This window comes from Podarcis pityusensis, assembly GCF_964106645.2.
Source record: "Podarcis pityusensis genome assembly, chromosome: 1".
Taxonomy (NCBI): Eukaryota; Metazoa; Chordata; class Lepidosauria; order Squamata; family Lacertidae; genus Podarcis; species Podarcis pityusensis.
The window spans coordinates 117,762,977-117,777,444 of NC_138028.1; the positions used below are offsets into that span (position 1 = coordinate 117,762,977).

Sequence of the window (14,468 nt, forward strand, 5' to 3'; positions counted from 1 at the left end):
AATTAAGTTCAACATAATTATGTACTTGCTATTTTGCACACTCACCCAAGTTATTTCCAGAGGAGGGGGAGTTTTCTCACAAAGGTGACCCAAAGCAAAACATTAAAACCCAAGTATAACAACCAATTACAGAGCACTCTTGATTCTCTACACAGAATTGCAATTTATTTTTGGCAGTAGAAGCGTTCGTGTTTTAACACAGCATTGCCATTTCCTACATATATAAACTGAAAAAGTAGCATCTTTCCATTATTTTGAATTTCTGTTGCATAATTTTAGCTTTATAGCACACCTTTGTTTGAAGAAACAGTAAACAGGCCCCTCATTGAAGTGAGGGCATCGAAAACAATCCTCATTTACAAAACCTTAGTGGCTTTCACCTGAAATAACTAAGAATTTATTCCTTAATTTTCCATTGGTTCATTTAGCATTCTACCATTATTCTTAGCCTAAGTTCAACACACGTGGCTATATAAGGGCACTTAAAATCTGTATCCACCACAGCCAAATTTCAGCCATAACAAAGATCCAACAAAAGCAATGAAATTTTAGTCACCATTACTAAAGCTTGTTGTTTTCGATGGGACTTTGTGCAGTTAACTTTTGTAGGACTTGTTCTTCCCTAGCAAGTCAATTTTAAAAATTAACCATTCACAATTACATTCTGGGGTGTTTAATTTTAAAGTCTCCAACCTGAAGTGACAGGACTTCTAACTTCAAGTAAGCAGACTGCACTAGAAAGCATCTTGAGGATCAATATATTAATATAATATCACACTATAAAGTGAAACTGGTATTTTTCACATTGCCGACTTTCCCTGAGTTAAGAGAGAAAGCCATGCTAGAATAGGCCCTTCCACATTTAAATACTGAGAAATCACAACTGCATTGGTTCAGTTGGAAAGTTACACACTTGCTGCCCCTTTGAAATTTAACAGTGCATTTCTTCTTATAGTAAAGTAATCTAATGGGGAATGGAAGAAACTTCTGGCAGAAGTCCCATATCCACAACCCTACCAGCCTGGGCAGAAAGTGGCGGTAGTGCTACGATGGGGAGAAACGCACACCCGTTTCAGTGCAGAATATATGAAGAGGAAATATCTCCATCATTAAAGGCCAGTATTTGGAGGCTGCTCAGTGTGGCGTTTGCCCACTTATTATGGCGATGTCGTACGGGGGGGGGGGGAGAGAAAGGGTTAATAGGCTGACCAATAAAAAATCCCAGGGGCGGAGCCTAACTGTTTAAGGCTCAACACAGGTTTTGGCAGTTAGTCTGGTTGGTTTCTTGTGGGTGGGAGGCATAGGAGTCACAGAGTGAGTTAGAGACAGAGAGTGAATCGGATTACAGTGTTTCAAAGTATTTAAAACTTGTTTGCGCACACGATAAACTGGAATCTTTGTTAATACGTTACAACCTGACTGAGTCTGAATATATTACCGGGGAAACCTGGTTGGTGGCTGTGGAAGAGATAAGCTGTGGTGGTGCAAGGTCAATAGTCCGTGGAACGACCGGGGGCCCTGTGCAAATGCCACAGTCAGTTACACTCCTGAAACCTAATTCAAAATTTCCTTGCTTTCTAGTCTGACTATACCCATATTATAATATGCTATTTGGCTAGAGCTGGGGATGTGCAAAGAACAAAACCACTTTGAGAAGTAAAACAAATTACCCAGTATTATCTTACGCATATGCCTGGATTTCATCATCTGTGCAGTTTGAGAAAAGATTAACTGCTTGATCAGCATCAAGGCTCCTGTTCTGTAGAATATGCTCCATTTCCTTAATCTTCTCTTTTTCCAACTTTCGGATCCGTTCCAATATCATGTCCCCCTTTTCCTATTAAAAAAAAATTAAATTAAATTAAACTAACAATGTAATGCTTGAACATATGAACTCTTCTAAAAGTTATTTCATCCACCATTAAGAGGTTCATATCAGCCTACCCCTATCTGGTGAAGACCTACACAAAATGTAGCAGTGCATTCCCTAACGGAAGTGCTGCTTCTGTTCACAGGCTTCCAGCAGACTAGGAAGCAGCCTATTGCTGTCTGGAAATCATAGGGAATAACTTTCTTGTCTTTCCCACTATGTTAGAGTTAAAGGACTAGGTTAAGGGTGGGCAGCTAAGTGCTTTACTGCTACTTCTTTGGGGGGAGGGGAATTTTATTAGCCTTCGAGCACACATTTCTTGCTCCCTACCCCCTAAACTAATGTCTCTTCCTAGGATATTATAATCTGCTGTTGTAGGAGTTCAAGCAGGTTAATTTCCTCCTTGCCTCTCTGCCAGTTTGTTTTTTAACTGATGGGTTCAAAATTGGGGGGGGGGGGGGCTCAACTGCGCTTGGTGATAAGACACCTGCTAGGCTCAGGCTGTCTACATGACTTCTAGTTGCTGCAAAATAGGCAGCTCTGACCTACGGGCCAAATTTGGCCTGGCAGGGATCCCAATTTGGCCCACAATGCTGTTCCTCACAAAGCTCACCCTCGTGACCCATACCTGATGTCATTTGTTGCGTTGGGTGCCGACATAGCTACAAAGGAATAATCGGGGGGGGGGGTGAAAGTGATCTCCCACCACTCATCAGTGCATCTTGCTCTGATAACCTTGAAGTGGTTTGCATTGAAACAGCTGCCAAAATGGAGCTAGTGGCGGTTTCAGTGCAAAATGTGTTAGTGGCGGTTTCAGTGCAAAGCACTTCACGCTAGTGAAGCATGTTGTGCTTCTACTGCCTATTAGCTTGTGGGCAGGGAGTTCAAGCCTGCTTGAAGGTGGCATTTCCCAAGTTGGCTGCAGGGAAGCACTGCACAAGGGACTTCGGCAGGTTGGAGGAACAACTCACCTGTCCGTCATCTGATCCCATAATGACATCAGGTGATTGTCCCACCTACCTGTCAAAGTTGGCCTGCAGGAGAGGAAACAGATAAAGATTTGGCCTGCTAGGTGGAGAAGATTACCCATCCCTTGTGGGAAAAGATTTTTAGCTCCACCTCTACCTGCAATAAAACAGTGTACCTTGGAAGCTGAACGGAATCCGTTCCAGAAGCCATTCAGAGGCCGCGGAAGCCCCGCCGGATCTTTGGCTTCCAAAAGAACATTAGAAAACCGGAACACTCATTTCCGGTTTTCAATTGTTCGGGACCCGAAACGTACGAGTTCAAGGGTGTTCGAGAACTGAGGTAGGATTGTTATTTTGTTGCAAGGCTGGTGTAAGTCACACAGTTGCATCGTCCACCCACAACCTGCCACATAAAGATAGTGGGCTGAACTGGCAAGCATCAATACTCTCTTCCCTCTCCCCCTGGGAGCAGACTTTCAAAGAGTATTTGAGTTCAGCTGGCTCTGCTTGAGCATAGGAAACAAGATCAAGTCGCATATGCTAATATCCTCTTGACCTTTCAAGAACTATGTTTTGGCCCTGTGACTGAAAGGTTAGATGCCAGAGCAGTCTCTCTCCATCCGGAGACTGAAGTATTAAATTACATCAGCATGATTGCAATGGAACAGATTACATAAATCCTTACACTGATTTTTATTTTAAAGTCCATACCCCTCATACCCCCAGAGATTTAACTTAAATTAACACACCTTAGAAGACTCCATCACAAGAGCTGCACTTTCATGTTTTCTGTAGAGTTCGTGTCTTCTGTCTGGCTTTGTCTGAAATCGTGGTTGCTTTTTAACTGGATCCTCGGGACCAAACACTGGGGAGCTGGTTTTTAGCAACTGCGTAATATTTGGCACAAAAATGAAAGGTTTAAAGACAGACCTAGAGAATAAATTGAAACACCAAGTGAAAAGAAAATTAGCAAATGCACAATGAATGCTGCTTTCCACCACGGACATTAAGGTTAGCACACAGCCATTACAATATCTTATCTGTTTACTCCATACAGTCTACAAGTGAGAGTTCCTTGAGCTACTTGTTTTAATCAGATGTACTCAAGAGTATTTTCTATTAAAATCAGACAGGATGCACTGTCCACTAATGGTTGCAGTGCCTAGAACAAAGAACAGAGATTCTAGCACGTTTCAAGACTACCTTTTCCTCAAGGGAAATCTTTCATGTTTCCTCATAAGACTTGCTGAAGCCTCACATATTTCAAAATGCATTCAGCTTCTTCAGGAAGAAGGGTGGGATGCAATTTGACTAAATAATAAATATGACAGTTCACATGTAACACTTAAGCCCAAGGTATGGCTTGGTATGAATGAGCAAGAATATGGGTACTCAGGGAGAAAATTGTGGCTGCTTCGCTCCTCCTCTGGTCCTACTGCGACTGCTGCATGACCCAGAGCTAAACTATGGTATCGTGTTAGACCTGAACCCAGGGTCATAGTTTGTCTCCAAGCAAACAACGAGCTGTAACCAAAGTTTGTTCTTGGTTTACCCTTTGTGATTTGTCTGGGGGCTGTTTTTGCATGCAATATTAAACCAAACTGGAGGAGGAAAATGGTCACAATTTTCTCCTTGGGTACCTGTATGCCTGCCCATTCTCACTAAGCTTAAAGGTAAAGGGACCCCTGACCCTTAGGTCCAGTCGTGGCCGACTCTGGGGTTGCAGCGCTCATCTCGCTTTATTGGCCGAGGGAGCCGGCGTACAGCTTCCGGGTCATGTGGCCAGCATAACTAAACCGCTTCTGGCGAATCAGAACAGCGCACGAAAACGCTGTTTACCTTCCCGCCGGAGCGGTACCTATTTATCTACTTGCACTTTGATGTGCTTTCGAACTGCTAGGTTGGCAGGAGCAGGGACTGAGCAACGGGAGCTCACCTCGTCACGGGGATTCGAACCGCCAACCTTCTGATCGGCAAGTCCTAGGCTCTGTGGTTTAACCCACAGCGCCACCCGCGTCCCTCACTAAGCTTAGTGTTATGTCAAAACAAGGCCTTAATCTCCAGCCCTTTTGTGTGCTTGAGTTTTTTATGGCTCTTCTTGGTCCTGTCTGTGTGTGAAATAGTTTCATCCATTATGGATTATATTTTGGACTTCACTTAAATTTGGGGCTTTGTGTTTAACATTGTTAAAGGTCGATCATGAATAAGTTGCTCAAAGGAAAGTTAACAGGGCTAGGAATTTAGTCTTTATGATAAATTGTTGAGAGTCACCTGTCAGGGTCTGGAGTTCCAGTGAAGAAATGGATGCAAGGGAGGCTGGTTTCCTGAGGAAGTATGGAAACCATGCTTCCAGTGGTCATAAAGCCTCCTTCCATATTAATGCCGCTCTCCTTATCCCGAAGGATTGCCATCATTGTCTCAGCTGTTATTGTGCCTATGCAAGAAAAAACATTATTTGTTTCATATGCATATTTAACATAGTTTACTTAATAGCACCAATTCAAAAACCACATGCATGTCTGTTTCAAACTAAGTAACAATTAGGAAAATGATAAGTGAAACATGAATGACAGAATCAAAGAGGGCTCCACCATTACACTGTCCAAAAATATTCTTTCCCATGGGTACTAAAAATTAGTTTTGAGACATTAAAGAGTCATCCAGTTTCAAGCCTCACAAGATTTTCCAGAAATGTTCCAGAGAGAAATCACTTCTTTCTACATTAAGCGCCCTTCTGTATGAGACAAAGAATTCATCTGTCTGGCATCCTATCTCAAATAGTGGAAAATCAGCCTCTGAAAAGCTGACAAAATAATACATGAATGGCTATCATATCTGTGGCAGTGAATAGTTTAAATGAATTACGCACTGTGGGGTTTGTTTGGTCTTTTTGTCTCCTAAATTTATTGTCAGTTAATGATACTGGATAATTCAAGTTCTAGTGTAATATAAAAGTTGTTATATACCCCTTAACCTTTTTTGCTGGACTAAAAGAAAACTGACCAAATGTTTCAGCACAAAAAGGTGTTCAAACCTCTTAATCTTTTTTGTTGTCATTTTCTGTACCTGCTAGAGAATGGGGAAATTATTTTTCTCTGCAACGTTTTTGGATTCCCTGAAGAATCTCACAAAACAATGGATGGCTCTAATCTTTTAAAATATGTATTTATCATGAAATACTGCTTTATGACATCTTTAGATGTTAAATTTAATCTTGGGGGAAACAGAAATAAAATGAAATGGGTGCCTACATGTCAATGTACTATGTATGGCCTTCTGTGCTCCATTTCCCATCTCAGTCAGCCAGCATAAAAGGGGGTTTGCAAATAAAAATGAAGAGAACCATACTAAATTTGTTGGGGAACTACCACTCTGCAAGGAAACAAAGTTTCCCTAAATGTGGAAAATTTTTCTCAGTGCTCTGGGGAAGAATAGAAATGTAAGGTGATATCCAATTAAACAATTAAGCTAGTGCAAGGATTAGATTAAGACTTCCTCTCTCTCCTCTCCCTGCTGTCCCCAAATCTGCTCCAAGAGTTGGGAGAAACCCCACAACAGGTTTAGGGAGGAGAGAGAAAGAACATTCCACTGTATAAGAAGAAATCCTTCTGCTGATTGAACACGTTGCATGGTGCTACGTTGAGTATTTTTTTTATTTAAAAAAAACCCCACCAAACTCAAATTCTAGTTAGAATTAAGCACACAGATGCGAAGCAGTGTATTTAAAATAGAAAATTAGATACAATGCATTTTAAAGATAAAAGCAATAAAGCATGAAGAAGTACTGAGCAGAAAAGGAGCTTGCACATCTCTTTTGGCGGGGAGTGAAGTGTGTGGGAAGAGATCCATCCATGCTCTTCTCTTTCAGGGTGCTTACTGTTAACTCTCAAAACCATGAAGTCTCTATTATCTGTGCTGCAAGGGTTGTATCTCAATGAGGTCTCTAGCAACGTTTGGTTTAGCTGCTTGTCAGAACTCAAAAGTCAGAAGGGCTTCTGGCTACTGTCCCAGGAGAAATGGGGCAGAATAAGCAGGAGCAGTAGAAAGTAAGACTGGGGAAAGGAGTGCTCCAGAAGAATAAAAGGTTTTGATGAAAAGAGGGAGGACAAGTCTAATAGGTGAATGAAAACAGAGAGAGAAAATTGGGCTAGAGGAGAACTACACAAGGCCAAGCATTGAAAAGGTGAGAAAGGCTGGGATTTATCTATTCACTAGAAATAAGCAGGCAAATACTTGGCTACCGGCCTCTTTGATCTGTATAAATGCATCTATCTCTGTTTTATGCTATTTACATAAAAATACTTTTCCACTTTAGATTTCCATCATTGCCCACCTGGTAGTTCAGAATACCCAGTGGCCATTTTACAATAACAATCTCAATATTAAAAATAAATCCTCTGCACCAATTTTGGAAAATCTTTTTTAAAAAAAAAACAAACACCTGAAAGTACTGAAATTTTTTAGAGACTAGTGCGTTACAATAATGATTCATTCAAGGTATGTAAAAAAGAAACAGCTTAAACTGCATCTGACTGATAACTTGAACACCTGGTGTGACTTAAAAATGGTTGAGGTAAGTATCTGAAAAATGGGGATTTAGAATGAAGGCACTGATAGAACCTCAACAAGGCCATCACATTAGACAGGTATTAAACATGTTCAGTATTCAGAACCTACAATTCCCCAAATGAATGTAGGATTTGCATGATCACAGGGGTATTATAGCTTCAAGTAATCCACTAGGAAGCACAGAATAACTGCTACAATTGGGGGTGGCAGGGCTCAGCAGAATGAATATTGAAACAGAGGAGTGCAATTTTATTTGGGCTTATGTTATTATTTTTTCAACACATGACTATACATGACATTTTGATACACGTGTAATAAGCAAACAATACCAAATGATGGCTGTTATAAGGATCACAAAAGTCGGGGGATGTTCAAATGTGCTCTTCTAGTACCCTGTGTTATATTCATTTTTCTAAAGCCAAAGTCCTAAAAACATGAGATGAGCCATTCTTGAAAAGATGAGTCCTGTCTGGCCTTCAGGACTCTGCAGACCACACCCTGCACAAGCCTGCTCTACACTCCCCCTGAGCACTTATGCCTGACTGAAATGTGTCCTTGAAATCTGATAATGCTCCTTGCTTTCCTGAATGAAGAATAGAGAGGGATGTCTCACGTGTAGAAACTAGCCTGCTGTAGAATTCACATATGTTGCTCTGCCCACTGACCTTGTCCAGCTTGTCACCAGCATGTGGCCCCAGGAAGTGGCCCAGAGGGTAATATCACTCTTGGGCTACAAAGGAGTTCCCTGCCCCTAAGCTAGGGGCAAGTATGGCCTAAATTGTTCAGCTGTTGTATAGGCCTTGGCTGAGCCAAAAAGCCAACTACGGAATCCTGTTCAAGCCGACAAGCTTTTTTACCCGGTTCTTTGCGGGTTCGTAGCAAGATGGTGCAAATGCTATTCTTCTATCCCAGTAGAATCACTGTAAATATTCCATGTGGTTCTTGGATCACAAGCCTGCTACAAACATCTTCTAAGCATTTAAAGTCACTCATGACTCAACAAAGGTACCTTCATGTTTCTTCAGCAGTTTATAGCCTTCACAGTATCTGCCTCTGGTAGTAGTCATCCTGGCAGTATTCACGTATGAATAGGTTGCAGCAAAATCAAATTCTTTTTTTCCATCCCACCAGCCTTTGCTTATAGCATAATTCCTTATTTCTGGATGCTCACGCTCAATCTTGGTTGTTATTGATAGCTGATTGGAAATATTCCGTACTCCTTCTGTCGAAAAGTGTGAAAAACAGTATCTTAAACTGCAATAATAAACCTACATACTAGGGAGTGAGGCCTGCTGAACTATAGTGGAACTTTTTTCATGCATAGGATTGTACTGTTAACCTTACTACCCAAGAGGCCCCATAGCATGACCCAAAAGGCCTCCCCAAACTAGTAGGCATTTGGGTTTAGGGTCAATAACATGCTCATAGGAAACAGTTGTCTCTGCCCCTCATTCCCCAGCTCTTGTGGTATTTATTGTCCCATACAGCACACGTTCTCTTAATATATGCATTTTTGTCTCCATTGTTTGGTTGGAGAACTGAATGGCAAAATTTGAATAAATACAAATTTCATGGGATGGCTATGTTTCAGTTCTTGCATAGTTTCAGAAAGTGCAAATTTGGTAAGATTTTGCTTTGAATGCGAACTGAATCGAATTTCTCCCTCTTCCCTAGTGTTGGCCCTGCAAATATGGAATTCAGTTTCATGTGGGATCAGGCTAGGCTCATCCCTAGTTAGTTTCAAAACAGGCCATCTTTTTTACTGTGGCCTTTAGTGGTTAATGTTATAAGGAGTTGTTGAATGGTGTTGTAGTATTGTTTTTGTGCTGGCTCTTTAGCAATAGGTTGCTATAGATGTATTAAATTGTTTTAGCTTGTATTTTATTATGATTTTGATGTATATTCTGTAAGCTGCATGGACAATATTTTTTTTCTTGAAAAGCAGGTTATCAATCAGCTACGGTAAATAAAAATGAATTTCTTCACCTCTTCTCTTTAGCATGTTTCAGACATTGCAACTGAACTATGATTTGAACCTCATGCTTGTGCTCTCCCTCTTCCCTTTACATGTTCTAATACCCTCCTTCACTTTCTGGTTCATGATAGCTATAGTTTGCTGTGGCAAATTGCAGTAACCACGGCTTGCTCAATTCCAACATCAAAGCATACATACTTCCTGGTTTGAAATAATTAAAGGAGGGATTTGGAGTACATGATGGGAAGAAGAAGCCCAAAGCTTGCGACCGGCAGTCAACAATGTTTGCCACAACATCTGAAGCTGACCTTCATGTATTTATTCTTAATTCTTATTCTTACTACCACCATGATCCACCAGTTTCATCTTGTTTGGTTAAATCACTGCTGGCAGATAAGAGATTATCAGTGAGCAAAATAACTTCATTTGAATGAGGAACTAAGCTGCCTTTCTATGAAAACACACTAGCAACAGTTATACCACTTTTATCACCAAAATTTTCTATGTTCAAGCAGCACTAGCAGGCTATATACACTTATAATCGGAGAAGAATTTAATTAAGTGAAGATGATTGTCCATACCTTCTACTTTCTCTGCAGCCCAATACTTTCCAGAGGTTTCCAGTATCCAAGCTTCCTTTCTGTCTGCTATCAGAAAACTATTATGGTATGTAAATGCCATATGACTCTCCATACAGTTTCCACCTTGACCATACTTGTCCAGCAAGTCAACAATGACACCAACAGCTTTTTCTGCGGTATTAGCTCTTTCCAGTCCAAGCCTAAAACCACACGGAAGTGTTAGCTTTTGGGGAAATTCTTATGAATGTTGAATTTGCATATTATTGCACATTTACTCAATGAGTTAGAAAGTTGCACATGTATCTCAAGTCCTGGATAAGGCTTATTACAGTGGGTGCTAATATAAGTTTTGTATGATGAAAATACTTATTCCCACAAAGAGGCTGCTAGCACCCACAGAACTGTCATTGTCCACCTAGTATGCATGCCACTCCTTACCCCCCCCCCAAAGCCTAAGCCTAAAAAGATGGTTTAAAACAGGTTAGGAAGGCAAGTGTGGCAGCTTAGTCTTGACTGCCTTTCTGCAGGGTGCTAGAGCTACAGTTGCATCAAAGCAGATGTTTCTTACACTCAGCCATAAGTTGTGACTGACTAGACTGGCAAAATGAAAACCAGTGGTGACAGCTAGTTAAACCATTGGACTATAGGTCCTCCATTGGGGGAAGAGGTATGTTTTGAGATTTCTTTGCTTAAGAACTGATCTGAGCCAAATCTAGGGTGAAGAAAGCTCTTACAACACTAAGATTTTTGCACTAGTAAATAAACACTTAGAATGAGGGGCCTACTTCCAGAGAGCAGCATCACAAAACAGGGTGTTCTGCTGCCACTACATAGATGCCAACACATATGAGTAGATCACCAAAAAGTATGTGTCTGTCTTATTAATTTTAGTATTAAGCAGGATTTTCCCAGCAATACTGTTTCTATTGTTTATTGATATTAGCAGGGTGTCGGACTTCTGCTTTTACCACAGCTGCAACAGTGTGAGCTCCGATCGCAGTAAGCAAGTCTATGAGGGGCAACGTTTGGCTAAACAACCCCTGAAAAGGCTTGGAAGGAAGCTCAAGCCAAAGGAACTTCGGCAGTGTCTTTTTGGAGTCCCGGCACCCCTCGCCAAAATAAAAAAAGGCTGAGGTGGGAATCATATCATATGTGAAACAGCAAAATTACAACTTGCTTGTGTGAAAGTGTAGGTGATTGCTTACACAAGTTATCAAATGTTGATTAAAAACAATCACAAGGGATCAGTTCATGTGTGAATCAGTCCATCAAGTCTCGCTTTTTACATTTCAAAATTGCATTTTATACAGCTAATTTAAATCATATTGTCTGCAAACCTGACAAGATCCATGCCTAGGAGGGCTTCATCATCACAGACTTCCTCCTTCCCCCACACTGCTTCATTCCCAATGCAGACTCCATGCTCATTGGCCCCCATTTCAGCACCCCAGAGCCAGGAGGGGCGACTCAGAACAACGGCATAGGTTTCTGGTGCTTGTTCAATTTCTATATAAGTACACTGCAATAAAAAGAATTCCAGAAAACACATAAGAAAAACACTTCCTGAATTCTACACAACGGACTGGATTTAAACTGATGTGAGTGGACTTCCCAACTTTTTGCCTCCCAAAAAGGCTCTCCAAATTGTTGGGAGACAATCGAATAGCACTGAGTGTGAGATGGGAGCCTGCAATGTCAGGAGGGAATAAGTAAAAATCAGGTTCTTCAAATTCCAACCCAGTATTTTTACTGAGTCTAGTAAAACATCCTGGAGGTCCGGGGCCACAGAGAGGTTAGGCTGGCCTCAACCAGAGCCAGGGCTTTTTTGGCTGTGGCTCCGATCTGGTGGAACGCTCTGCCACAAGAGACTAGGGTCCTGCAGGACTTGACATCTTTCCACAGGGCCTGCAAGACAGAGCTGTTCCACCAAGCCTTTGGCCAGGGCACAGCCTGACTCCCTCCTTTGGCAATCTTCACAGAACTCTAGCCCAATGGTTGCCATCAATTTGATTTGAATTAATTTTATAATTAAATGATTTTAGAATGCTGTATTATTTTATTGTTGTTAGCCGCCCTGAGCCCAGCTTCGGCTGGGGAGGGCGGGATATAAATAATTATTATTATTTTGAAAGCTAAACCACAGCTTAAGGGTAGAGTAAATGCCTTGAATGCAAAAAGTTCCATTTTTAATGCCTAGCCTCTCCAGATAGGGCTGGGAAATTCCCATCTAAAATCTGGCAGAGCCACTGAGTTAAATGTAGGCAGTACAGAACAAGACTGGCCTGTGGTGTGACTTATACATCAATGTCCTGTCTTCTTGAGAGATACTATGTCCACTCCCGCTAAACTTCATAACTGACATTCGTGAATGGCTACCAATTCCAGTCAGTTGATGCATCTGCGTGAGATTTTTCTTTGGCGGAACTAAATACTTGTTCCACTACTTTACCCTTTAAAGTATAGAAAAAGCATCCCGATATGGTTGTGTTATTTTTCTAAATGCTTTGATCTTACCTCAACTTTTTCTCCTGGGCCATGGCTTGCAGCAGGGAAGTACACAATCTCCTGGACTTCATCTGAGGGCCTATCTGAATTTTTCCCAAAGATGATCCTGCTGCCAGTTGTGGCTGGAGGCAGAGCCACAAAAGTATCACAGGAGGAAGGTTCAGTGATCACGGAAGCCATCCTGGAAAATTATGTAATATGATAAATGACCAGTGAAGGAGGAAAACTATGGGAAACACTAATACTTGAATGAAAGCACAAGGTTGTATAGAATTTTATGTTCCTTTTCCGCAAGTGATGGTGCCATTTATATTAACCCCACAATTCCCACTATTATGGAGAGGTATCAACATTCTGGAGATCAGGTGGCCTTCCCCATAACTGTGTGCAGAATATTTGGAACTGGGGACACAAATAATCATGTGTGCACATGAGACTTTCGGAAGCATAAGTCTGTTGCAGTAAAACCAATGAAAAGTCTTGTGGCTCTGTAAAAAGTGAATCAAATCCATGTGCATATGGGAATAGGATATGGGATTGTAAAATGTGGGTCTGATAAGTTATAAAATTCAACAGGTACAGTCTGTGACATTCCTACGCACATATAGAAAGAACAGTGACCATGCATAACAGCAGTAATTGGTGATAACATAACCGTCCTAAATTAGTTTAGTAAAACTAAATCTGTAGTGGGATAAAAAACCTTGGAACTGATTTGAGTCCTAAACACCACCATCAAATTTACTGATAAACTCTATCAACAATTCAGACTTTGAGGCTCCCTTTCAAGTTGTTTGTTGTTCTTGCTGTTGTTGGGAAATGGTGGCTTTCAGGTCAGACGGTACTTCGTGTGGCCTTTTGGCGCCACCAAATACATGTTTTCCTCCATCTAACCTGCCTGTTGAAGATTAACATTTGATGCATCTGACAAAGTAGCTTCTAGTCCATAAAATTAATAATAATAATAATAATAATAATAATATTTATACCCCACCCATCTGGCTGGGTTTCCCAGAAAAGATATGCCACCGCCCCAATAAACCTGTTGTTAAATTTGTTGCAACAAAAAACATGACATACATTTTTGTAGACCAATGTAATCCACAAAAACATTGCTGCTGCTGTGCTGTTGTTACATTTGTATACCACTCTATACCCATAGATCTCAGGACAGTCCACAACATAAAATTACAATATAGAAAGCACAAAATACATAATTAAACAGGCTAAAATGCCAAGGGCTTCGGGATTGTTATCCTGCGGGCTGGATGTTATGCAAAAAGATGAGAGGGGTTAAGAAAAAGTGGTTGTGGCACTTCAATAGTCCTTTTTTTTTATGAAATGTGGCAGATAATAATATCCTGTGCAGACTTGAGCTAGCCCCAGACTAACTCAGAAAGCGTCCCAACATTCAAAAATTATGTTGCTGTTTACCTAATTTGAGATTAGGAGAGACAGCCGCTTGTAAGACACAAGCGCAAAGAGTCACGGAAAAGATGATGTGCTTAACCAAGCTCCCAATTCCCCGTGAAGGCAAACACGCGTGTTGCGACTTCCACACGTCGTTCACCTGTGACCGTAGCACAAGGATTGTTTACGTCTGAAGGAAACCGGTTAAGACGCCTCACGGCTCTTTACTTTTTCATATTCACGAGTGGCTACCTCTCCGGAAACCTCGTTTGAGGTTTCAACTGTCTGTTGGGATATATCTATCACCGCTTTGGGGACCCGGTCGGCATTCATTCACACGTGCTGGGCCCGACAAGCGGGGATTTAACGCTGCTGCGAAGCGGCAAGCGAGGAGCTACAGCGGAGCCTACCCGTCGCGCGAGGCCTTGGCGGCCGCCGCTGCTTCACGAGCCTGGCTTCGTTCGGCCTCGCCGGCTTCCGGCCCGCTTCGCGTCCCCGCCGCAGCTCTGAGGCGGAGCAACGGGCAGAAGCGGGAGGAGGAGCCGTCCTCTGGCCTAGGCCCCCAGCCGAGTCTTCCGACTCCTCCTCCA

At 41.7% G+C, this 14,468-nt stretch overlaps 1 protein-coding gene across 3 annotated transcripts; it reads right to left on the minus strand.

Annotated features, from left to right (window-relative positions):
• Positions 1-143: 143 nt before the first annotated feature.
• SCRN3 (secernin 3) lies at positions 144-14,405 on the minus strand. 3 transcript variants are annotated; one of them, XM_080971988.1, is made up of 8 exons: positions 14,289-14,405; positions 12,478-12,649; positions 11,301-11,482; positions 9,964-10,163; positions 8,417-8,629; positions 5,110-5,272; positions 3,588-3,768; positions 144-1,837 (listed from the first exon to the last, which is right to left on the minus strand). In XM_080971988.1, exons 2-8 carry the CDS (start codon positions 12,646-12,648, stop codon positions 1,682-1,684), a joined length of 1,266 nt encoding a protein of 421 aa, XP_080828114.1. In that variant the 5' UTR covers position 12,649; positions 14,289-14,405; the 3' UTR covers positions 144-1,681. The 3 variants fall into 3 exon arrangements, with proteins under 3 accessions (XP_080828114.1, XP_080828115.1, XP_080828116.1); XM_080971989.1 differs by lacking the exon at positions 14,289-14,405 and adding an exon at positions 14,039-14,163; XM_080971990.1 differs by lacking the exon at positions 14,289-14,405 and adding an exon at positions 13,903-14,042.
• Between the last annotated feature and the right edge of the window lie 63 nt (positions 14,406-14,468).

What these genes read in the sequence shown, in the direction of transcription:
- SCRN3 (XM_080971988.1), bottom strand. Translation starts at nt 12,648, where the DNA reads ATGGCTTCCGTGATCACTGAACCTTCCTCCTGTGATACTTTTGTGGCT. An exon ending in GGAACTCCAGACCCTGACAG is followed by an intron (nt 3,769 to 5,109) that starts GTGACTCTCAAC and finishes TTTATTCTCTAG; the next exon opens with GTCTGTCTTTAAACCTTTCA. An exon ending in TTGTGATGGAGTCTTCTAAG is followed by an intron (nt 1,838 to 3,587) that starts GTGTGTTAATTT and finishes TTTTTTTAATAG; the next exon opens with GAAAAGGGGGACATGATATT.